The 24,183-nt window shown below is 51.9% G+C and overlaps 1 protein-coding gene across 2 annotated transcripts in view; it reads left to right on the forward strand.

The window, feature by feature from the left end:
* Nucleotides 1–22,128, forward strand: part of OLFML2A (olfactomedin like 2A) — a 37,875-nt gene extending 15,747 nt beyond the window's left edge. The window contains exons 3-8 of one of the 2 annotated variants that reach the window (XM_032251574.1): nucleotides 2,610–2,717; nucleotides 6,863–7,075; nucleotides 8,730–8,979; nucleotides 11,380–11,610; nucleotides 15,006–15,191; nucleotides 17,029–22,128. In XM_032251574.1, coding sequence (XP_032107465.1) covers nucleotides 2,610–2,717; nucleotides 6,863–7,075; nucleotides 8,730–8,979; nucleotides 11,380–11,610; nucleotides 15,006–15,191; nucleotides 17,029–17,633 — 1,593 coding nt within the window. In that variant the 3' untranslated portion in view covers nucleotides 17,634–22,128. Of the gene's footprint in view, nucleotides 1–2,609; nucleotides 2,718–6,862; nucleotides 7,076–7,441; nucleotides 8,582–8,729; nucleotides 8,980–11,379; nucleotides 11,611–15,005; nucleotides 15,192–17,028 lie in introns of those variants that run through there. The other variant, XM_032251575.1, reaches the window with a different exon arrangement.
* Nucleotides 22,129–24,183: the final 2,055 nt, after the last annotated feature.

Raw genomic sequence — 24,183 nt, forward strand, 5'->3', positions numbered from 1 at the left:
CCCCTGGGAGGAGCAGTCAGTGCTGCTGGGCTTCATGAAGCCCTCTCTGTGTCTATGCAGTGCTGAGCTCTGGCCAGACACTACTGCTCCTTACCACGGCCCTATTGCCCCATTTCTCAGTGAAGAAAGCTGAGGCACAGAAGCGTGTGTATGGTTCTCAAACTGTGTTCCATAGAGCCCTAGGGGTCCCATCCAGACCCTCGGGACCAAAGCAAGGTTGTGGGACAGCAGAGAAGCCTCTGAGCCTATCTTTGCTTCCAGCAGAGCCTCCCACCACCACCACCACCACCCCACCCCACCCACCATCTCTGTTTTAGAGATCAGCTTCTGCTCAAAGAAAAGCTCCCTGGCTTAAAACAGTTTGAGTACCCTCTGGGAAGGTGGGAGTAAAACTGTTTTGGAAATAGCCGGCCAGGGCCAGACAGGAGCACTGGCCTCTGCAGTCCCTGGGAAATGCCGGAAGGCTCAGGCTGGGGCTGAACGGGAGGGTAGGCCCGAGAAACTGCCCTTCCGAAGAAGCCAGGAAAGGCTGGTTTCCCAACCAGCCCCTTGTGCCAACATCTCCCTGACACTGGCATTTTGGCCATCTGGAGGGAGTGTCATATCCTGATGAGGCATGACAGAGATGAGAGGGGGAGTGGTGGCTGAAGGGCAGAGCCCTGGGCTGGGCCAGGGAGACCCGGCGGCTGCTCCAGGTCCTGCTGCTGACCTGTTGTGCAAGGCCCTCCCCGTCTCTTGGCTGCTGTTTCCCCATCTGACCATGAGACAGGAGCCATAAAGCATGATAGGAAAGAGACAGCGATCGTTGTATCTCCCCTGTCGGGTAAGTGTTGGGAAAGAGATGTGGATTTATATGAATTCAGGTTCTGCTCCTGGTTCCTCCACTGAACAGCTGGGTGGCCTTGGGCAAGTCACTTCCCCACCTCTAAACTTCGGCTTCTCCATCTGTAAAATGAGGGCGAAAGTTGTCCATACCTGGTGTTAGTTTGGGCCACTAGAGGCAGGCTCTGAAGCCAGAGATTCATGTGCAAGTAATTTATTTTGAAAATACTCCTGGGCTGGGCCTGGTGGCTCATCCCTCTAATCCCGGTGCTTTGGGAGGCTGAGGCAGGAGGATCACATGAGGCCAAGGTGGGAAGATCATTGTTCAAGACCAGCTGGCATAACATAGAAAGATCTCATCTCTACAAAAAATAAACAACTTAGCCAGGCATGGTGGTGCGCACCTGTAGTCCTAGCTACTCCAGGGGATGAGGCAGGAAGATCGCTTGAGCTCAGGAGTTTGAGACTGCAGTGAGCTATGATTGTGCCACTGCACTCTTGCCTGGGTGACAGTCTCTGAAAAAACAAACAAGGCCGGGCACAGTGGCTCACACCTGTAATCCCAGCACTTTGGGAGGCCGAGGTGGGCGAATCACGAGGTCAGGAGTTCAAGACCAGCCTGGCCTAGATGGTAAAACCCTGTATCTACTAAAAATAAAAAATTAGCTGGGCGTGGTGGTGCACACTTGTAATGTCAGCTACTCAGGAGGCTGAGGCAGAGAATTGCTTGAACCCAGGAGGTGGAGGTTACAGTGAGCCAAGATCATGTGACTACACTCCAGCCTGGGTGACAGAGTGAGACTCTGTCTCAAAAACAAACAAAAAAAGAAAATACTCCCCAGAGAAACTGGCAATGAAGTGGGAGAAGCAGGGTGAGGAGAAGAGGGTATGCAAGTGAGAGTGTGGCCTTGGGCAAAGTGCCAGCCTCAGTCACATCCCCAGAGGAGCTCTGGAGGAGGGACAATGGCTCAGTTCATCTCCACTGGGGCTAGTGAGCCACGAGTATAGATGTCCATGCCAGTAGGTCGTTGCCTCAGGGCAGCTGTAGAAAGATGGGTACTCCCTGGCACTTTGGGGGCAAAGCAACTCTGAAGAGAGTCACAGATGGACAGCAGGCACATGGAGGCCAGGGATGGGCACAAAAACCAGTAAGAAGGATCTCAAAAGATCCGGGCCAGCTCCACCAGTGCTCACTACACACTTCATGAGACTGTTACAACGATTAATTGGCATAACTCATTAAAGCCCACAGCACAGTACCTGGCACGTGGTAAGGCTCAGAAGATGGACCTGTGGCTTTTCTTGTGGTTATTAGCAGGCTGGGGCTGGTGAGTGCTCAGGGCCCATGCCAGCCACTCTGAGGCTCTGGGCTTCTGGAGTTCTTTCTTATTTTATTTTATTTTACTTTTGGAAGAGAGCCTCACTCTGTCACCCAGGCTGGAGTGCAGAGGCATGATCTCAGCTCACTCAACGTCTGCCTCCTAGGTTCAAGCGATTTTCCTGCCTCAGCCTTCCGAGTAGCTGGAACTACAGGTGCACACCACCACGCCCGGCTAATTTTTGTATTTTTATGGAGACGGTGTTTCACCATGTTGGCCAGGCTGGTCTTGAACTTCTGACCTCAGGTGATCCTCCTACCTCGGCCTCCCAAAGTGCTGGGATTACAGGCGTGAGCCACCGTGCCTGGCCCAGGTTCTGGAGTTCTTAATTGCAGCAGAGTTCCTTTTACCCTCTGTGCCTAGCTGGCCATGTGCTGCACTCTCTAACCATCCCCCTTCCCCGGGCAGCTGCAGTCCATGGTGGATCTCCTGGAGGGCACCCTGTACAGCATGGACCTGATGAAGGTGCACGCCTACGTTCACAAGGTGGCCTCCCAGATGAACACACTGGAAGAGGTAAGGGCGGGGCTGCCGCCAGAGGCCAGGCTAGTGTGGTGCTGGGGGCTGAGGGCACTGTCCAAAGAGGGCCCAGGAAATCCAGACTTCACCCTGGTGACCATGGGAAGCTGGCCTCCAGCCAGGAACTGGGGGAGGGAAACGCGGGCCACAGGGGCCAGCCTCTGGGGAAGAGGTCTAGCTGGCTCAAGGGCCTCCAGGAAGCTGAAGTCTGGGTGGAGAAACTGAGGCACCTGCTGGTTGTATGAAAGGGGTGTGGAGGGAGCAGGAACTTGCAGTTGGCCTCAGTGCACCAAGATCAGCACCCAAAATTCTGGGGGTACCATTCAAACAAGATTCTTTGGTGGCTGGGCATGGTGGCTCAGTGGCCAGGTGCAGTGGCTCACACCTGTAATCCTGGCACTTTGAGAGGCTGAGGCAGGCGAATCACTTGAGGCCAGAAGTTTGAGATCAGCCTGGCCAACATGGCGAAACCCCGTCTCTACTAAAAATACAAAAATTAGGCATGTTGAGGCACGCTTGCAGTCCCAGCTACTCAGTGGCCGGGTGCCGTAGCTCACACCTGTAATACCAGCCACCCAGGCTGAGGCAGGAGGATTGCTTGAACCTGAGAGGCAGAGGTTGCAGTGAGCTGAGATCGTGCCACAGCCTGGGCAACAGAGCAAGACTGTCTCAAAATAAAAAATAAGATACCTTGTTAGAGTGCCCCCTGGGTTGGTACAACATGGCAGGACTGACCAAACCCACTAGGCCAGTGCCCAGCTGCTGTGGAGGCAGAGGTGCAACGCATCCTGCCCTGGCCAGGGTGAATGTGCTATAGGACTGGGCAGGGGACCAGGACTGCCCTTGGGGACAAGGACAGAGTGGGGTGAGCACAGGGGTCCAAGCTGCAGGTTTGAGGTTTGCATCTCTGCTGGCACAGCCTCACCTCCGCCTGTTTCCTGTATCCGGCCTCTGCTGGGAGCCACTGGGAGCCTCGCGACATACAGCTGCCAGGAGCGGGTGTGGGGGCTTCCTTTCCCAGCTTCCTTTTCAGGGGGAGGGGGCACCTGGGCATCCTGTGCCCCAGGGTGGGAGATTAACCCCTTCCTCCCCACAGAGTTGGGATCACAGTGGCTTTAAGTAATTCAAACAGTATTTGATACGTACCTACTATCGGCCAGGCCCCGGGCGGCAGCGGAGAAAGCTGACACTTGGTGAATTTCTTCTGTGCGCCAGTATTTCCTGGGCAGCTGGTACATGCCAGGCTCTCCTGTTGCTGGCTCTGAAGTTATTCTCCTTTGATCTTTCCTCATGTCACCTCAGGAAATGTTAACCCACTTCATGTAACTCTGAGCCAAGCGATCTGGAGGGTACATCTGCTCGGCCTGAAACAAACCAGAGAGTTTCCACAGCCACAGAGAAATGACTTTGTAATTATCCTCTGTTTCGAGTCATCTGTGCTATGCTCCTGTTAACCATGGTTTACTAAGTGATAACCTTATGTAAAAATTAAAAACAAAAAAATCTTTTGCTCACCCTGGGAGGAGGTGGAGAGAACAGCCTCACTCAGGAGAGGCTGGCTTTCTCTGCCAAAGGGAAGAAACTCCTGGGGGTCAGCTGCAACTCGGTGTCTCGGCTTCCCTCTGCTCCCCTCCCTGACACCAGCAGTTTTCAACCAGGCATGATTTTGCCCCCAGGGGAAAGCTGGCAATAGCTGGAGACATTTTTAGTTGTCACAACTTAGGCAGGGGACAGGATGGATGCTACTGGGCTTCTACTGGTTAGAGATTCTGCTGAACACCCTGCCATACACAGAACAGTCCCCAAAAGCCAACCGCTGTGTGGCAGATGTCAGTAGTGAAGAGGCTGAGCAAATCAGTCATACCCTTTGACTTCTGTCATCACTGGAATCAAGTTTTTTTTGTTTTGTTTGTGTTGTTTTTTGTTTTTTGTGGTTTTTTTGTTTGTTTGATTTTTTGAAACAGGGTCTCGCTCTGTAGGCCAGGGTAGAGTGCAGCCTCAACCCCCCAGGCTCAACTGATCCTCCCACCACAGCCTCCCAAGTAGTTGGGACTGCAGGTACACACCACCACACCCAGCTATTTTTTTTTTTTTTTTTTTTTTTCTGGAGATGGGGCTTTACCATGTTGCTCATGATGGTCTTAAATTCCTGGGCTCAAGCAATCCTCCCGCCTCAGCCTCCCAAAGTGCTGGGATTACAGGCATGAGCCACTGCACCTGACCTCTGGAATCTAGTTTAAAATGCACTTTCATATTCCATAGGCTTTCTGGTCCTCACAGTGACCCTGCCATTTAGCCCATTTTACAGGCAGGGAAACTGAGGCTCGCAGAAGTAGTTACTAGCCCAAAGTTGCCCACCCAGGAAGTAGAGAGCAAGGATTTGAACTCAAGCATATCCGATTCCTGCCTGCTGCCTCTTGGTCCCTGAACCTGAGTCACCCAGGGCTGACTGGATGTCACTCACTTTTAGGTTATCTTTTCCTCCATAATAATTTCTACAAATGAAATTCTGGACCCATAATTCTGTTGCTCTGCAGCTTCTCACCAAACTGGTGCTTTCTGCCTCTGACTCCTGTCTCTCCTGCTTTAGCTGAAAAGTACACTCAGATGAAAGAATCCCAGATCCATTGGAGCTTTGGGGACCTGGTACTGATACCTGCCAGGCCCCCCAGGTTTCCAAGTCCTCAAGGAGACCGCCAGACAGCAGGAGGTTCACAGAGCAGGAGGCATTGTGGTTCTAAGCAGTCTGTCTGCTCCTAGCAGGATTCAGAACCAGGAGTAGATCCAGGAGCTGGTGTGGGAGCTGCTAAAGGTAGGCAGGGAGCCAGAGCCCCAGCAAAGGGAGATGAGGCAGGGAAGGAAAACATGCCTGGGAGTATAGGCAGGGCTCAGTCCCGGGAGAGGAGCCTACACTGCCCAGAAGAGAAGTTGGAGACTTGGAGGGAGCAGAGATTCACCCTCCGCAAAACTCCAAAGGGCTTCACTCCGTCTACATTGGTTGAAGATTTTACAAACAGAAAGTATTTATGTATTATGTATACAATTATTTTAAAGTGGCCAAAGATTGGAAGCAACTTAAGTAACTATCAATAAGGGGTAGGAACAGTGGCTCACACCTGTAATCCCAGCACTTTGTAGGACTGGGGCGGGCAGATCACTTGAGGTCAGGAGTTCGAGACCAGCCTGGCCAACATGGCGAAACCCCTCTCCACTAAAAATGCAAACATTAGCCAGGCGTGGAGGCACATGCCTGTAGTCCCAGCTACTCAGGAGCCTGAGGCAGGAGAATCCTTGAGCCCGGGAGGAAGAGGTTGTTGCAGTTCGTCGAGATCACACCACTGCCTTCCAGCTCTGGGCAACAGAGTAAGACTCCGTCGCAAAAAGAAAAAAGAAAAAGTAACCATCAATAAGGGACTGGGTGGCCGGGCACGGTGGCTCACACCTGTAACCCCAGCACTTTGAGAGGCCAAGGTGGGCAGATCACTTGAGGCCAGGAGTTCAAGACCAGCCTGGCCAACATGGTGAAACCCCGACTCCATTAAAAATACAAAAAATTAGCCGGGCATGGTGGTGGGTACCTGTAGTGGCAGCTACTCAAAAATAAATAAATAAATAAATAAAAAATAAGGGACTGGGTAAATAAACTATAGCCTCTCAAGTGATGGCGTACTGTGTGGCCATGAGAAGGCATGGGACCACTACATATGCAGATATGCGTCGGATCCCAGAATAGGCTGTTCAGCAAAAAAGCAAAGTGTTAAAAACGTGTGTATGTACACATGTGTCCCTCTACATATACAGACTCTCTTTAGAAGGATACGCAAGAAACCTATACTAACTGTTGGCACTGAGAAATAAAGGTGGGAGGGTGACATTTTTATAGCTGTTTATATCTTTCTAATTTAGTACCATGCACATGTATTCTCTATTTTTTTTATTCCTTCGCGTTTTAAATTTTAAAAGTTCATAAATACAGGGTCTCTTGGAGCCTATTTTTTCCGGCCCATACTTGATGGGGCCACCCTCGGCCCATTCAGGGGACTGGGCAGCAAAGCCTAATGACCAAAGCAGGGGTGTCCCTCCAGCCTGGGGCTTCAGAGGAAGCTGGCCCAGGAAAGACCTCCAATCCTGCCCCTCCACAGAGCATCAGGGCCAACCTGAGCCGGGAGAATGAGGTGGTGAAGGAGAGCGTGCGCCACCTCAGCGAGCAGTTGAGGCACTATGAGAACCACTCCGCCATCATGCTGGGCATCAAGAAGGAGCTGTCCCGCCTGGGCCTCCAGCTGCTGCAGAAGGATGCCGCCGCCGCTGCCGCCCCCGACACCCCTGCCACAGGCTCTGCTAGCAAGGCCCAGGTGAGTCCCCAGCTCTGATCACGGGGCCAGAGCTGACTGGGCTTGGAAGCTCCATGTGCCAGGACGTTGGCCCTGAGGGCCAGCTCGTTGGGGTTTGGGGCTGCAGGATGGGTTGAGGGCTGGCACAGCCGGAGAGTCCCTGGCAGGGTGAGGGGCAGGAGATACCTGCTGTGCAGTGAGCACATTCAGCATAGGGAATGGTGACAGACCTGGAGATCCTGCCAAGGGGGCCGGTCCCTAAGCCAGGTATTTGGCAACCTTCTCATTCCCAAGTTTGAAACTAGTGGGGACAAGTTTGTGGAGACAGTACTCTCTGCCTGGCCCTTAGAGACCAGGTTGGCTGCAGCAAACCCGCTTCTAGCCTCTCCTGCTGTGGCTGGGCCCTTGGCTGGGTTGAGCCTGCTCAGGGGGAGATGGGCAATGCCTCGGGGACCCCTGCCGACTGATACCCATTCACCCGACCTGCTCTGGGGTAGAGAACTCCTGCAGCCAACACCCAGACGCTCCACCTCCAAGCTCAGAGCACAGTGAGCAGAGCCACTGCTTCCGTCACTAGGCAGAGCCACACATGACAGATGACACACCTGTGTGCAAATGTGATCAACGTCCTCCCTGTAGGCAGACGAACTGCAAAGCTGGCTCTCCCTCTGACCAGGTGAATGAGAAAGAACAACCACGTTTGGGTAGGCCAGTGGCACAGAGGCTCCTGCCTATGCTGGACATACACCATGGCGTGTGGCTTGGCAAATGGAGTGCAGACTGGATTCAACCCCATTCAGGCCCCTCCAGCCAGTCGCCCCTGGGAAAGACACAAGCCACACCATTGTTCACAGTGGCCTTGTTTTTTGGTGAGTGGCTGAAGAAGGGAGCTGGTATTTGTGGAATTCCTACTTTAAACTTGACTTTCTCACAGACATTGTCAGTGAAACCCATAGTTACCTGAGAGGAGGGGTGAACCCTGCCCATTTGGCAGATGCACAGAGAGGGGTCACGTGGAGAGGGCGTGGCGGAGCTGGGACTGGCAGCCAGGTCTGCGTGACTGCTGAGGCCACCCTTTTCCTCTCTTCCTCTCCACGTCTTGGCCTCCTTTGCGGACATTGTGATAATAGGGCCATTTGTGTCTGCAACTGGAACCGCCTAGATGCCGATAAAGCCGCTAGGAAGCCTGTGCCTTGGCCCCCAACTGGCTTCCTGCCCATTCCTGTGCCAATTCCACAGGCGAGAATGAAGCGTGTTTTGGCAATGGTGCAGAAGGCGCCCAGCTACTGTACTTGCCGTATCTGCTGGAGCTTCTGCCTAACAATGGGTGATGTCACAGGCCCTGTGTTCTCATGCCAAGCCAGCATCAGAGGCATTTCAATAGGAAGTGAAAATAACAAAACACAGAACATTAGAAACGGCATAGCCTGGAGGTTGGGTGTAGACCTCAAGCCTACAAGGGAGCTAGAGAGCTGTAGAGGAAACTGAAGCAAATCAGTCATGGATGTAGCCACCATGGCGGGCGGGGTAAAGGAAAGCTGTGACTTCATGAGCGCTTGGGACGCAGGGTCTGGGGCAACATGACCACCTCCAGCCTCCACGTGCTGAGCCCCCAGGACTCCCCACAATATCCCTTCTACTGTCCTTCAAGTCTGAGACTTCTCTTCCCTCCCAGGACACAGCTGGAGGAAAAAGCAAGGACATCAGCAAGTATGGCAGCATGCAGAAGAATTTTGCAGACAGAGGCCTCCCAAAACCGCCCAAGGAGAAGCTGCTGCAGGTGGAGAAGCTGAGGAAGGAGAGCGGCAAGGGCAGGTTCCTCCAGCCCACAGCCAAGCCCCGTGCCCTTGCCCAGCAGCAGGCTGTGATCCGGGGCTTCACCTACTACAAGGCGGGCAGGCAGGAGGTAACAGAGGCAGTGGCAGGTGAGTAGGGGGGAATGGGGACCCTGGGAAGTGGGGGATGGATGCCTCCTATGAATCCCCTCATCTTCTCTGCAGTCAGACCACCCCAGATACAGTTCCACCCCTTGATGACCTGTTGGGTGCTCTCTGCTTATCCCCATGTGGGAATAACACCCTACTCAGGGGGCTGTTGGGATGAAATCACAGAACCAACCTGAGGGCCACTGGATTGCTTTCCAGTATTTACAGCTGTCTTCACCGTCACTGGACTTTGCTTTTTGCATCTGAAGATGAGCTGAAGGCCCACTCCGACCAGGTGACAGGGAATGGCAGAGACACAGCCCCTGCCCCCACAGATCTCATAGTCTAGTGGGAAAAAATCCCTGTGACCAGGCAGCTGCCACAGGAGGGGCAGGAGAATACAGGGTTCCTGGGAAGTGACCAGGGCTTTTGGGGCTCCTCTCATTTCTTCTCCAGCTCCTCTCTCTTCTTAGATCCCCAAGGAAGAGCCCCTAGACTCTTGTATTTTTCCTGCAGCTCCCTGCTGGATCACAGAGAAGGGTGACGAAGTAACTGGCAAACAAGAGGCAAAAGTTTCAAGACACCCCAAATTTCTGAGCTGTCTCTATGGGTTGTGGTTCCTGATTTCCCTCACTAACACCCTCCCCAGATACCTGCTCTCTTCCGATGTCCCAGAGGGGTGTCCCAAACCTGCTCTTCCCTTCCTGGGTCCTGCTGAACCACCTCCTCCTGCAAAGCCCTCCTTTCAGTCTGTGTGTAAGGGGTACAAGGAGGTGAAAGAGCCAGGGACCAGGCTCATTTGAGATCCCTCTTGTTTCTTGGCCTCTCAGGACTCAGGGATCTCTTCCCCTGGTGCCTGGTCCCAGCTGCTGGCCCAAGCCCTGCCAGCTTGGCCTGGACACGGCACAGAGCCTCTGACCCCTGGCTGGGGCACTGCCTGAAAACAGCTGCAGGCATCTGATTCTGCCAGCAAGGCCTGTGGGAACAGGCACCCTCCCCTGGCAGGCTGCCGAGGCCAGGCCTCCCTGTGGTCCTCCCTGACCAGGGGGATAACCCCGTCCCCACCAGGGCTCCTTTGAGAGCCCTCTTGTTTCTCCAGGCTGCCCACAGCAGGACCTATGCAAAGAGGAAGGCCCAAACGGAGAATAAATGAAGTCAGGTTATTGTCCTCAAGTCAAGGGGTCTCTGAGCCCCTTCCCCAGCTTGCCAGGTGGTCCCCTGGTCCCCGGACCATCATAGTAATAACAGCACCACTCCTTTGTCTCCCTGGTGTCACAGTTTTTTTTTTTTTTTTTTTTGAGATGGAGTTTCCTTCTTGTCACCCAGGCTGGAGAGCAATGGTGCAATCTCAGTTCACTGCAACCTCCGCCCCCTAGATACAAGCAATTCTCCTGCCTCAGCCTCCCAAGTAGCTGGGATTACAGGCACATGCCACCATGCCCGGCTAATTTTTGTATTTTTAGTAGAGCCAGGGTTTCATCATGTTGGCCAGGCTAGCCTCGAACGCCTGACCTCAGGTGATCCACCCACCTCAGCATCCCAAAGTTCTGGGATTACAGAGGTGAGCCACCACGCCCAGCTGGTGTCAGAATTTTCTAAACACTTTTTTTTTTTTCTTTTGAGATAGGGTCTCACTCTGTCACTCAGGCTGGAGTGCAGTGGCACGATCATGACTCACTGCCGTCTTGACTTTCCGGGCTCAAGTGATCCTCCTGCCTCAGTCTCCCTAGTAGCTGGGACTACAGGCACCCATCACCACACCTGGCTAATTTTTTCTATCTTTTAGTAGAGAGAGGGTTTTGCCATGTTAGCCAAGCTGGTCTTGAACTCTAGGGCTCAAGTGATCCACCTGCCTCAGCCTCCCAAAGTCCTGGGGTTACAGGCACCAGCCACTGTGCCCAGCCCTCTGAGCACTTTGATTCATGCCTTTGCATTTGATCCTGGCAGCAGCTGCATTTTCTACGGCAGAGGAATAGAAGCAGGCCTGTGAAATGGGAACAAGAGCTTCTCTCTAGAATTGAATCTAAGGAAATGAGAGAACTGGTAAAACTGCCTGACGCGTAGGAAAGAAAGGGATCTCCTTTTTGGCACCCCATAGTTGCTGGGATCTGTGCACAAGTTTTATGTACATTTTTCTGACATCAACACCACAGTCCCGCATGGTGGGCTCATGACTCTCAGTTCACAGAGGTGGCCCAGCAAGGCAGGGGAACTTGGCTGAGGCCACTCTGCTGAGTTTAGAGCCCTGACTATGAAGTCCTGCCTGCCTCCCACTTTGAAACCTTTCACCCCCTCCACTCCCTGAAGGTCCCTGAGCTGCTGGGAGCCTAGCCGGCCTGAGGGAGACCCACACTGCAGCAGGTGGTGCTGGGATGTGAGCATGGGGTCTTCTCTCTGCAGACAACGCCCTTCAGGGCACTTCCTGGTTGGAGCAAGTGCCGCCCAAGGTAGAGGGCGAGCCCAACTCCGCAGAGCAGGACGAGGCTGAGCCCAGGTCCTCAGAGGGAGTAGACTTGGCTCCTGGCACTCCCACCTCAGTCCCTGCCACCACCACCACTGCCGCCACCCTGACTCCCACCACCAGTCTCCTGCCTACTGAGCCACCTTCAGGTCCAGAAATCTCCAGCCAAGGTGAGTGAGCCTCACAGGGGTCAGCAAACTGTCGCCTGTACCCAAATCTTTTTTGTGCAGCCCTCAAGATAAGAAATGCTTTTTACAGCTGAGCGTGGTAGCTCACACCTGTAATACCAGCACTGTGGGAGGCTGAGACAGGTGGATCATCTGATGTTAGGAGTTTGAGACCAGCCTGGCCAACATGGAAAAACCCCCTCTCTACTAAAAATATGAAAATTAGCCAGGCGTGGTGGTGGGCACCTGTAATCCCAGCTACTCGAGAGGCTGAGGCAAGAGAATCATTTGAACCTGGGAGGCAGAGGTTACAGTGAGCTGAGATCATACCACTGCCCTCCAGCCTGGGCAACAAAATTTTTTTTTTTTTTTTGAGACAGAGTCTCACTCTGTCACCCAGGCTGGAGTGCAATGGTATGTTCTTGGCTCACTACAACCTCCACCCACTGGGTTCAAACGACTCTCCTCAGCCTCCCGAGTAGCTGGGATTACAGACGTGCACTATCACGCCTGGCTAATTTTTGTATTTTTAGTGGAGACGGGGTTTCACCATGTTGGCCAGGCTGGTCTCTGACTCCTGAGATCAGGTGATCTCCCCATCTCAGCCTCCCAAAGTGCTGGGATTACAGGTGTGAGCCACAGTACCCGGCCCAGGTAGTATTTTCAACCAATTCTTCTTAAAACGTCACCTAGAATGCCATCATCAAATCCAGCAACTATTTCTATCTCTTTATTTCCTGTGTCCAATCACTGGCCCTGTTTTGATGCCAGCATTTATAGTTTTGATTTGTGTCCATGGTAGAAGTCTTCCTTATGAAGTCATTGATCCCATCCTTCCGAAGGGATCTTGGCTCTCTGTGGTGACAATCCTTCAAACCCTGTCCCGCTTTGGTCCAAGTGCATTCCACTTCTAGGAATCTTTCCTGAAGGATTCACCAGCAGTGGGAACGACAGCTGCAGCTTAATGGTTGGATCAGGGCCTTATTTCTAATGTCAGAGAACTGGAAATAACCCGAAGGGCTGACATGGAAGGACTGGTGACATACCCGCAGGGCACAGCTGTCCACCACCCTGGCAGAACCTTGAAAGCACATCATTAAAAGGCTATTTAATGATGAGAGAAATTGCTCAATGGAGGCTAAAAACAGGATACACAAAACTGTATACTCACAGCTTTTTAAAGTATGTCTGCATGACTGTACATTGCAAAGAAAAAAGAAAAGGAAGGAAATGTCACATATTTACATTTTTCTTTGGACGGGAGAAGGGTGGGAGGGGTAAGGGATAAAAGACCACATACTGGCTATAGAGTGTATGCTGCTCAGGTGACAGATACATCAAAATCTCAGAAATCACCACTGAAGAACTCACCCACTTAACCAAAAACCACCTGTTCCCCAAAAACTATTGAAATAAAATTTTATTATTATTATTGTTATCGGGCTTTGTTTTGTTTTGTTTTGAGACAAACAAAAGAGTCTGACTCTGTTGCCCAGGCCATAGTACAGTAGTGTGATCGCAGCTCACTGCAACCTCCGCCTCCTGAGTTCAAGCGATTCTCCTGCCTCAGCCTCCGACCAGGCATGGACCACTACGTCTGGCTAATTTTCGTATTTTTAGTAGAGACAGTGTTTCGCCATGTTGACCAGGCTGATTACTCCCGACATCAAGTGATCTATGAAATATAATTTTTAAAAAGAGAATAAAAGAACAGAAAAAAGTTTTTCTTTGGATAATGGAAACTTTTAGGTTTTTAATTTTTTATTTTATATTTTAAGAGTTTAAAATTTTTTAATTTTTTAAAAAGTAAAATCAAAAAGATTAAACAAATTAAAAATTTTAAATGTTTTTGTTGACAAATAAAAATTGTATGTATTCATTTGTTTGGCACACTGCAGAAAGAAAATTTTTTTAATGTATGTATTTATGATTTACAACATGATGTTTTGATATGTGTACACAATGTGAAATGGCTAAACCAAGCTAATTAGCATATATATTACCTCACATTACTTATCTTTTTTTTTTGAAAGAGCGCTTAAAATCTACTCTTTTTTTTTTGTGTGTGTGAGATGGACTCTCGTGCCATCACCCAGGCTGGAGTGCAATTGTGTGATCTCGGCTCACTGCAGTCTCCGCCTCCCGGGTTTCAGTGATTCTCCTGCCTCAGCCTCCTGAGTAGCTGGGATTACAGGCATGCACCACTACGCCTGTAGTGTAACTTTTGTATTTTTAGTAGAGACAGGGTTTCACTATGCTGGTCAGGCTGATCTTGAACTCCTGACCTCAAATGATCCACCTGCCTCAGCCTCCCAAAGTGCTGGGATTACTGGCATGAGCCATCATACCCAGCCTGAAAATCTACTCTTTTAGCAATATTCAGGTATACAATATGTTGAACTTATTTCCATTAGCTAAATGAAATTTCAGATCCTTTAAGCAACGTCTCCTTAATCCCCCCACCCTCTAGTAACCACTTTTCTACTCTCTGCTTTTATGAGTTTGCCTTTTTTTTTTTCTTCTTTTTGTTTTCTGAGTTTGACTTTTTAACTTTTTTAATTTTTAATTTTTTTTTTTTTTTTTTGAGGCAGGGCTTTGCTCTGTTGCCCAGGCTGGAGTGCAGTGGTGTGATCATAGCTCACTGCCACCTCAACATCCCAGGTTCAAGCAATCCTCCCACCTCGGCCTCCCTAGTAGCTGGGACACACCACTATGCTCACCTAATTTTTTTTATTTTTTTATTTTTTTGTAGAGACAAGGTCTTGCTATGTTGCCCAGGCTGGTCTCAAACTCTTGAGCTCAACTGATCCTCCCACCTCAGCGTCCCAAAGTGCTGGGATTACAGATGTGAGTCAGTACACCTGGCCAAGTTTGACTATCTTTCTTTCTTTCTTTCTTTCTTTTTTTTTTTTTTTTTTTTGAGACAGAATTTCACTCTTGTTGCCTGGGCTGGAGTGCAGTGGTATGATCTCTGCTCACTGCAACCTCTGCCTCCCCAGGTCAGGCGATTCTCCTGTCTCAGCTTCCTGAGTAGCTGGGATTACAGGTGCCCCTACCACGCCCAGCTAATTTTTGTGTTTTTAGTAGAGACAGGGTTTCACCATGTGGCCCAGGCTGGTCTTGAACTCCTGACCTCAGGTGATCCCCCTCCTCTGCCTCCCAAAGTGCTGGGATTACAAGCATGAGCCACCGTGCCCGGTCTCCATTCTCTTTTCTGAATGTTTTATGTTTTCAGTAATGATTAGGTATTGCTTTGATGATGAGGATTGGGGAAAGAAGGCCACAAACAAAATATCAGGAGGGATTGAAGTTAGACCCAGATAACATTCCCAGCCCATTGCTCTGGCTGGGGGCTTTGGGGGTCTGTGTACTGATGCTGCCTGCCCTCCTCCCCACAGGCAGAGATTCAAGCTGTGAGGGCACCCTCCGGGCCGTGGACCCCCCCGTGAGACACCACAGCTATGGGCGCCATGAGGGAGCCTGGATGAAGGACCCTGCAGCTCGAGACGACAGGATCTATGTCACCAACTACTACTATGGAAACAGCCTGGTGGAGTTCCGCAACCTAGAAAACTTCAAGCAAGGTCAGGGAGCCCTGAGGTGGAGACGGGGCGGGTATGGACAGCCTGGGGAGGGGTCCTCTTGGAGACTTGGCCTTCCTTGCCTTGTGGGTTTCTATTGTACAGCCTGGCTGAGCTCCAGATTACCAGCCACCCCAAGGAGGGGGGTCTGGGCTGAGGGCGCTGGGCTGGGGTCCCAGTCAGACCCCATGGCACCCCCATGTGCTAGCACCGTGCCAGGAACCAGAATGCAGTGGCAAACAGGATGGACGGGGTCCTGCCCTCACAAGTGTGACTTACCTTCAAGGGGCCAATACTGAGTTTCCATTTGTTGAGTGCCTACCCTGTGCTGATCACCCCCTGTGTGTCAGCTCATGGCAGCCACATACCTCCAGAAGGTGGGGTTATCACCTGTTTTATAGGTGAGCAGGGCCTCAGGCCTTAGAAGAGCTGCAGGTCTGGGCAGGGGCCAGGATGGAGCTGACAGCACAGGGAAGGGCAGAAATCTGGTTATCAGATCTGGGGCGTGATGTGGGGAAGGGGTCATTTAGATCTAGCCTGCCCTCCGGAAATGCACAGTCTGGTGGGGGAGGCAAAGGTTTAAAGAGACAATTTCAGTACAGCATTAGAGGGAGCACTGAGGGGGCTATGGGAACCCAGCCTAGAGATCAGGGAAGACATCCCCAGGGAGGTGATGCTGAGCTGGGACCCGGAAGAAGAGTAGGAGTAAGCCATGCAGAAAAGAGAGGTAAGGGTATTCCAGGCAGAAGGCTCAGCACAGGCAAAGGCCTGGCAATGAGAAGAAGCGTGATGGCCTGGGGTTGGGGGTTAGTGAATAAGAAAGCTAAGGCAGGCCTCATGAGCCACGTAAAGGAGTTTGGACTTAACCCTGAGAGCTGTGGAGTCAGAACTAAAGGCCTGGAACAGGCCGGGTGCCGTGGCTCATACCTGTAATACTGGCACTTTGGAAGGCTGAGATGGGCGGATCACTTAAGGTCAGGAGTTCAAAACCAGCCTGGCCAACATGGTGAAACCCCATCTCTACTAAAAAATTAAAACAAAAATTAGCTGGGCATGGTGGCGAGCACCTGTAATCCCAGCTACTCGGGAGGCTGAGGCAGGAGAATCACTTGAACCCGGAAGGCAGAGGTTGCAGTGAGCTGAGATTGTACCACTACGCTCCAGCCTGGGTGACAGAGCGAGACTCCATCTCGAAAAAGTAAAAAAATAAAGGCCTGGAACAACGAAAATCCTTCCTCCACTAGCTCAGAATTGGCAAGCTGTCTGCTCAATCAGCTCACAGGCCGGTGGAGGAAGCCAGTGATAAGCATCAAGGTGAAAGCCTCTGTCCGATGGCTACAGATGTGCCCTGGGGAGAAAAAAAAGACAAAGCTATGGGAGGTTAGAGGAGGGGCCCCTCACTCAGGCTAGGGAGGTCAGTGAAGGTTTAAGGTTTCCTAGAGGAGGTGACATTGGCCTGGGGCTCTGAAAGATGGGCAGGCATTCCCTAAGCTGATGACCTGGGGAACAGCAGTCCTAACTAAGGAACAGCAGGGACAAAGGCCTGGAGACAAAGAACAGGGCTGATGTCACTCTGTGTCTCAATCCTAGCTGTGCCACTCCAGGGCTGGGTAATCTTGACTCCTCTGAGCCTGTTTCCTCTTAAGCAGGTGGGATGATGATAGACCTCGTTCCGGAGATGCTTGTGCCGTAATAAGATGTCAGCCCAGCTCCAGGCACACTGTACATGCTTGGTATCAGTTGCCTACTGGGCCACTGAGAGTCCTTGGTGATCTCGGGGGATGTGGGTGGGCTGGGGTTGCTTGGGAGGTCTGGGGTGACCATCGCCCTCCGCCTGCAGGCCGCTGGAGTAACATGTACAAGCTGCCCTACAACTGGATCGGCACGGGCCACGTGGTGTACCAGGGTGCCTTCTACTACAACCGCGCCTTCACTAAGAACATCATCAAGTACGACCTGCGTCAGCGCTTTGTGGCCTCCTGGGCTCTGCTGCCCGATGTGGTATATGAGGACACCACACCCTGGAAGTGGCGTGGCCACTCGGACATTGACTTCGCCGTGGACGAGAGTGGCCTGTGGGTCATCTACCCTGCTGTGGATGACCGTGATGAGGCCCAGCCCGAAGTGATCGTGCTGAGCCGCTTGGACCCCAGCGACCTCTCGGTGCACCGGGAGACCACGTGGAAGACGCGGCTGCAGCGGAACTCCTACGGGAACTGCTTCCTGGTGTGCGGCATCCTGTACGCCGTGGACACCTACAACCAGCAGGAAGGCCAGGTCGCCTACGCCTTCGACACGCACACGGGCACCGATGCACGCCCCCAGCTGCCCTTCCTCAATGAGTACGCCTACACCACCCAGATCGACTACAACCCCAAGGAGCGTGTGCTGTACGCCTGGGACAATGGCCATCAGCTCACCTACACCCTCCACTTCGTGGTCTGAGTGGAGACCGGTGTCCCCTGGAGAGGGGCAGCAGTGCAGGGCAGGTTCCCCACACCAGCTCCTGCAACTGACCCAATCCACAAATATTTATTGGAGGCCAGCCCAGGGCTGGGACTGAGCATGAGGTGGTCACCAGGTTGAGCTTCCTCAGCACCCAGTGGGTAATACTTGCTTCTACTTGCAGAGCACTGTGCCAAGCACTTTCCGCTCACTTACCCATTGATTCTCCCAGCACCTCCTTGGAGGTAGAGATCATGAACCCACTTAACAGATGAGGAAACAGAGGCTCAGAGAGGCACCATCCCTTGCCTAACACCTCAGTTGTGATCAGGCAGGCTGTGCTGTCACGACAGCCCCATTTTACAAATGAGGAGACTTTACCACGCCCTCCCCTCCCTGCCCTTCCCATCTCCCCTGGTCTCCCTTGTTCTCTAAACCCTGTCTCCCTTCCCAGGGCCACTCAGAATCAGAGGCCTTGGGGGCCAGTCCACTGGTGTGGGGTGGGTGGAGGCCCCGGCTCTGCCTGCCATCCCAGGGCCCTGTCCTGGCTGAGCTGTTGGTGGTTCTGGGCTTTGGGCCCCTTGCCCAATGTCCTTGCCTCTTGCCTTTGGCCAGCCCCCCCAGCCCAGCCCACCCCACCCGCTGTCCGGCCGCATTCCAAACCTCTACCGTCACCTAGCTGCCGAGCAGAAACCGCACCCCGAGAGAAAATCCCAGCCTCTGTTCCAAGGCCCCTCTCTGCTCCATGCTCATTTTTGTTTTTTCTTATTCTTCATCAGTGCTCTCATTTGTTTCTGCAGCAGCAGCTGAGAAGGCAGCAGGCAACTCAGGGTGGGGAGCTCAGCTGAGGCTCCCTCTCCACCCAGAAGCACTGGTGTTGGTCACATAGTCAGGCCTTGAGTCCCCTCCCTGGTTCATCCCAGAGCCTTTGGGCCTGGAGTCCACCTTGTCCTTTTTCTCTGGGCTTTCAAACCCACAACCTTTACACACTCAGGGATACCTCCAGGTCTGCCATGAATAAGACCCTAGGCCCAAGGCTGGTGTGGTGCCAGGATGGCACAGGTTCCTTCTTCCTTGCCAGCCCTGACCTGGTCACTGGGGAGGCTGACTCAGCAGCCTGGGGGCTACAGAAGACACGGTGTGAGTAGTTGGGTCCAGGGGAGGCATCAGGCATTCTTCTGGTTGCAGGAGAGAGCCAGAGGGTGGAAGTGGAGAGGGAAGAACTGGGGGTCTGCAGACTGGACTTATCCTGGCTTCAGAGACATTGTTGCCAGGGCTGCCCCAAGCCCAGGACTTCAGTTGAGGATGCACAGCTGGGCGACCTCACCCGGGGCCACTGATGGCTCCCTGGAGTCTCAGACCCACACAGCCCAGAGGACAAGGCCTTCAAGCCTCTCCCTCTTCTGCTTTTTTAGACAATATTTTTAGTGCTGGAAAGAAATTCTCTAGCCCAACTCCCTGTTTCATGAAAGAGAAAATAGGCTCAGAAACGTTTGGAGAGCAGCTCAGAGTCGCAGTGGAGCTGGGCACAGCTGACCTCCTTCCAGAAGGGCTCTGTCTGTCTCCTTTATTCTCCCCATATGGAGGCTGCCCTACCTGGGAAGGCACCCCAGCCACCCCAGCACCTATGAAGGGCATTTACTGCTCATCCCCACCCACCCCCTGGCCCTTGCTGCCTTCGTTCTGTCCAGTGCCAGGTCCAGCAATGTCTGTATGTTTGAATACCAGTTGCCATGTTAGGAAAGTCAGCTGCACAGCTAAGAGTGTAAGGAAATGCTTTTTTTTTTTTTTTGAGATGGAGTTTTGCTCTTGTTGTCCAGGCTGGAGTGCAGTGGTGCGATCTTGGCTCACTACAATCTCCACCTCCTGGGTTCAAGCAATTCTCCTGCCTCAGCCTCCCTAGTAACTGGGATTACAGGCGCTTGCCACCACACCAAGCTAATTTTTATATTTTTAGTAGAGACAGGAGTTTCACCATGTCGGCCAGGCTGGTCTCCAACACCTCACCTTAGGTGATCCGCCCCCCTCGGCCTCCCAAAGTGCTGTGATTACAGGCATGAGCCACCGTGCCCAGCTAGGAAAAGCTTTTTGTGCAGAATACACTTTTTTCGGGCATTGTCAGGTGACGTTTTGTTTAAGCTCTTAACTCACCCCTGGGATACAGGGGAATGATGACACCCAGCCCAGCCAGGCCTGACTCATCATGGTCACATCCAGCCCCCACCCCCAGCCAACCAACCGCTGCAGGCTCCTCTTACAGACGCATCAGGGGGCTACAAGGCCCGGCATCTCCCTTGGCCCTGGGTGTGGGTTTCACGAGACTGTGTCTTTTGTGACATCATAGCCCAACCATGTGAGAAGAAAGAGAAGGCCTCCCCTTTCTTCATTAATCTAAAAAAAGGAAAATGAGAATAGGCTGATTTCTAAAAGTTACAGGACAAGCAGCATTGCATTCTGGGGGAACAATGCTGGCCACAGCCCCCAAACATTCACTACGCCTCTTCTATTTTCAGACCCTTATAAGTGGGTTATGTGGTGGATATTGTCAGTTTTTTGTTTTTCTTTTCTTTTCTTGAGGCAGTTTTGCTCTTGTTGCCCAGGCCAGAGTGCAGTGGCGTGATCTCGGCTCACTGCAACCTCTCCCTTCCAGGCTCAAGAGGTTCTCCTGCCTCAGCCTCCTGAGTGGCTGGGATTACAGATGCCCACCACTGTGCCTGGCTCATTTTTTCTATTTTTAGTAGAGAGAGGGTTTCACCATGTTGGCCAGGCTGGTCTTGAACTCCTGACCTCAGGTAATCCACCCATCTTGGCCTCCCAAAGTGTTGGGATTACAGGCGTGAGCCACTGCGCCCGGACAGTTTCTTCATTTTACACATGGTCACACTGGAGCCTAGAACAGTGAAGTCACTTGTCACATAGTCAGTTGAGTAGAGAACCAGGTTTTAAAATCAGGTGAGAAAACCATCATTGTTAACTGAGCACCACCTGTGCTAAGCCTGCCACGGGCACGTCCTTGCAGCCTCATAACAGTGGAAGGTCTATATCCTGAATGTGCCCATTTTATAGATAAGGACACTGAGGAGAACAGACTTATCCAGGCTAACACAACAGCTCAGCCCGTTGCAGGCGCTGGTCAGTGCGTGTTCTTTGCCACCAGCCTGTCACTCCAGTAGCCGCTCCAGAAACGGTGGCTGTGGCTTTTATCCACAAACTGGCATCCACAGAAAAGCCCCAGGAAGGAGGTTGGGGCCAGCTCATAAAAAGCCTCAATGCCAAGCCAAAGAGTGAATACCTCCAGCCATTTTTTAGAACAAAGTCATGTATAAATTTACAGAGAAAATATTCGAAGACAGTTGGATGTTGTCCTGTTGGTGAGGAAAGGAAGGGAAAGGTTTTTGTTTTGGGGAAATGGAACCAGCCCACAACTGCACACGTGAGCTCTCATGGAAACCTGACCCCCAACAGCTTTTGAGGGTTCTTGATTTTTTTTTTTAATCTGTCTTGGGCTTTATTATTTTTGGCAAAAGGTACTTCAAACAAGGGAGGGCCTGGACAGAGGAGGGCCAGGTCTTCTTACTGACCTAGTCCACAAAGGCAAAGGAGGCTGTCTCGGGTGTTCCTGAACGGCGTGACACATGAAGGGGCTTTGGCTACCCCTTGGGTTCCTCCCTAGAGACTTGCAGCTCTTAAATTTAATCTGCTCTGTCGGGGGCAGGGCAGGTGTAGAGAATGGAGCTCCTGCCTTGGGGGCAGTGCTAAAAGTGGGGCTTCAGGATTTTCCTGGGAATGATTTGAGGGCTCCTGAAAGGCCGTGTGTTCCCAGGTGCCTTTTCCTCTGGGACAGCATGGGAAGCTGCTGTCAGGGCAGAGCACGGCACGGATGGCTGGCAGAGAGCCCTGGCTCGGAGTCAGGGTGCCCTGGTCGGAATCCAGCCCCACCTTTCATGCCACAGGTTTGCTCAAGTTCTCTCCCCTTCAGGGTAGGGCTGTGAAGTCCCTCTTACAGCTAAGAACATGCACTTAGTAAGGATGAGACCCACCTAGAGCTTTACCACTAATCCCCTCTTCCGCCGGAGCCCCAGGGCCGGCATTATTTCTCCCCACTACAGGTGATGAGCCTCAAGTTCAGAGCGCTTCAGCAACCTGCTCAGGGTCACGTCTCTAACAGGCAGTAGACTCAAGGTATAAACCAGATCTGCTTCTGTACCAAAGTCCCAAACTAACTGTTGGTAGGAATCTTGTAACCAGCCATGTTTTCTTACTTGCTTTGGCCGTTGGGAAGCTCAAAGTCAAATTTGAGACCCTTTTTTTAACAATTGTGCTGAGTCTACTACTAGATGCACTTCATTCTAGCTTTCTGCTTTTACCTTTGCCCTAATCTTTTTATTTTTATTCTGTTGTACTTTATCTACTATCTATTTTTGTAAGTTGCCAAGATACCTGTTTTGCAACAAGATGTGATATATCTAAATAAAGACATGTTCAAAGGTTTGATCTAAAAGGCTGGGCTAATGCTGTGGTCCATATCCTTATCACAACACATACATTTAATAACTTTTAAAATAAATCGTTTGCCTGCCGGGCACCATGGCTCACACCTGTAATCCCAGCATTTTGGGAGGCCAAGGCGGGCAGATCACCTGAGGTCGGGAGTTCGAGACCAGCCTGGCCAACATGGGGAACTTTGTCTCTACTAAAAAATACAAAAATTAGCTGCGCATGGTGGCGCACACCTGTAGTTCCAGCTACTTGGGCGGCTGAGGCAGGATAATTGCTTGAACCCGGGAAGCGGAGGTTTCAGGGAGCCGAGATCATGCCACTGCACTCCAGCCTGGCGCCTGGTGACAGAGTAAGACTCTGTCTCAAAAAACAAACAACAACAAAAAAAATTAGAGGACACTTTATAAGTTGGTAGCAAAAAAAACAACAAATCCGGCTTTTTTCGGGTTTTTTGTTTGTTTGGTTTTGGTTTTTGTTTTTTTTGAGACAGAGTCTCATTGTGTCGCCTAGGTTGGAGTACAGTGGTGTGATCTTGGCTCACTGCAGCCTGCACCTCACAGATCCAAGCAATTCTTCTGCCTCAGCCTTCTGAGCAGCTGGAATTACAGACACGCACACCACGCCCAGCTAATTTTTGTATTTTTAGTAGAGACAGAGTTTCACCATGTTGGTCAGGCTGGTCTCAAACGCCTGACCTCATGATCCTCCTGCCTCGGCCTCCCAAAGTACTGGAATTACAGGAGTGAGCCACTGCACCAGGCCAAAAAAAACACTTTTAAACAAATGTTTAAGGAGGAACCTGTGTATTACAACAGTAAAAAGGAAGCCATTGGCAATGACCACAAGCTGGGATACTACATTGATAATGGGCACCACTGGTGCCTTCTGATAGAGGCTTTATCTGCTGGGCCTCAGGCCCCATAGCCCTTTGTTAAAAAAGAAGATTAGAGGCTGGGGATGGTGGCTCACACCTGTAATTCCAGCATTTTAGTAGGCTGAGATGGACGGATCGCCTGAGGTCAGGAGTTTGAGACCAGCCTGGTCAACACAGCGAAACCCCATGTCTACTAAAAATACAAAAATTAGCCGGGTGTGGTGGTACATGTCTGTGATCCCAGGTACTTGGGAGGCTGAGGCAGGAGAATCTCTTGAACTCAGGAGGCAGAGGTTATAGTGAGCCAATATCTCGCCACTGCACAGCCTGGGTAACAGACCAAGACTCCATCTCAAAAAAAAAAAACGGAAGACCAGCAAGTGTTTAGGGGACATCAAGGGTACAGTGGACAGAAAGGGGCAGCACATGCACATTGTCCTCGATATACTCAAAGAGATAGGATGGAAAGGGAACAGCTTTCTCCCGTAAGATTCAGGCCGTCACATGGCAGCTTAGGTACCACGGAGGAGCTGTCTCAACTACCCATGGGTAGACTTGGATTATGGGCAACTCCACCCCCACATACACAGACACACAGATGCCCACAGACACACTCACTCAGCCAGGCCTCCCTCCCCAGCCTCCCTCAGCGGGAGACCAGATTTGGCAAACCTGGGCATTATCCCTGTAGCCCCTGGCAATGATAGGGGTCCTGCTCTACACAGACCAACCAGAAACGCAACAGCAACGCCACTCCACCACAGCCGTGCCCAGTGGAGCCACACCCCTCTCACACCGCACACACCCCTGGGGCCGTCTCTAGTCCCATGCAAGCCAAATGGCTGGGCTTTGGGTGACCTGGATCATGGCAACTCTCCCTGAGCCCTTCACCGGCCCATCTGCTCCCCACTACTCCACCTTTCCTGGCTTAAGACCCCAGCCAGAGGCCCGGCATGGTGGCTCACACTGGTAATCCCAGCATTTTGGGGGGCCAAAGCTGAAGGATCACTTGAGCCTAGGAATTTTAGATCAGTCTGGACAACAGAGTGAAACCCTGTCTCTGCAAAATATTAAAAAATTAGCTGGGCATGGTGGTGCGTACCTATAGTCCCAGCTACTCAGGAGGCTAAGGTGGGAAGATCACATGAGCCTGGGAAGTCAAGGATGCAGTGAGCC

This window comes from Sapajus apella, unplaced genomic scaffold (genome assembly GCF_009761245.1).
Source record: "Sapajus apella isolate SASKATOON/1434 unplaced genomic scaffold, GSC_monkey_1.0 scaffold76, whole genome shotgun sequence".
In the NCBI taxonomy this organism is placed as follows: Eukaryota; Metazoa; Chordata; class Mammalia; order Primates; family Cebidae; genus Sapajus; species Sapajus apella.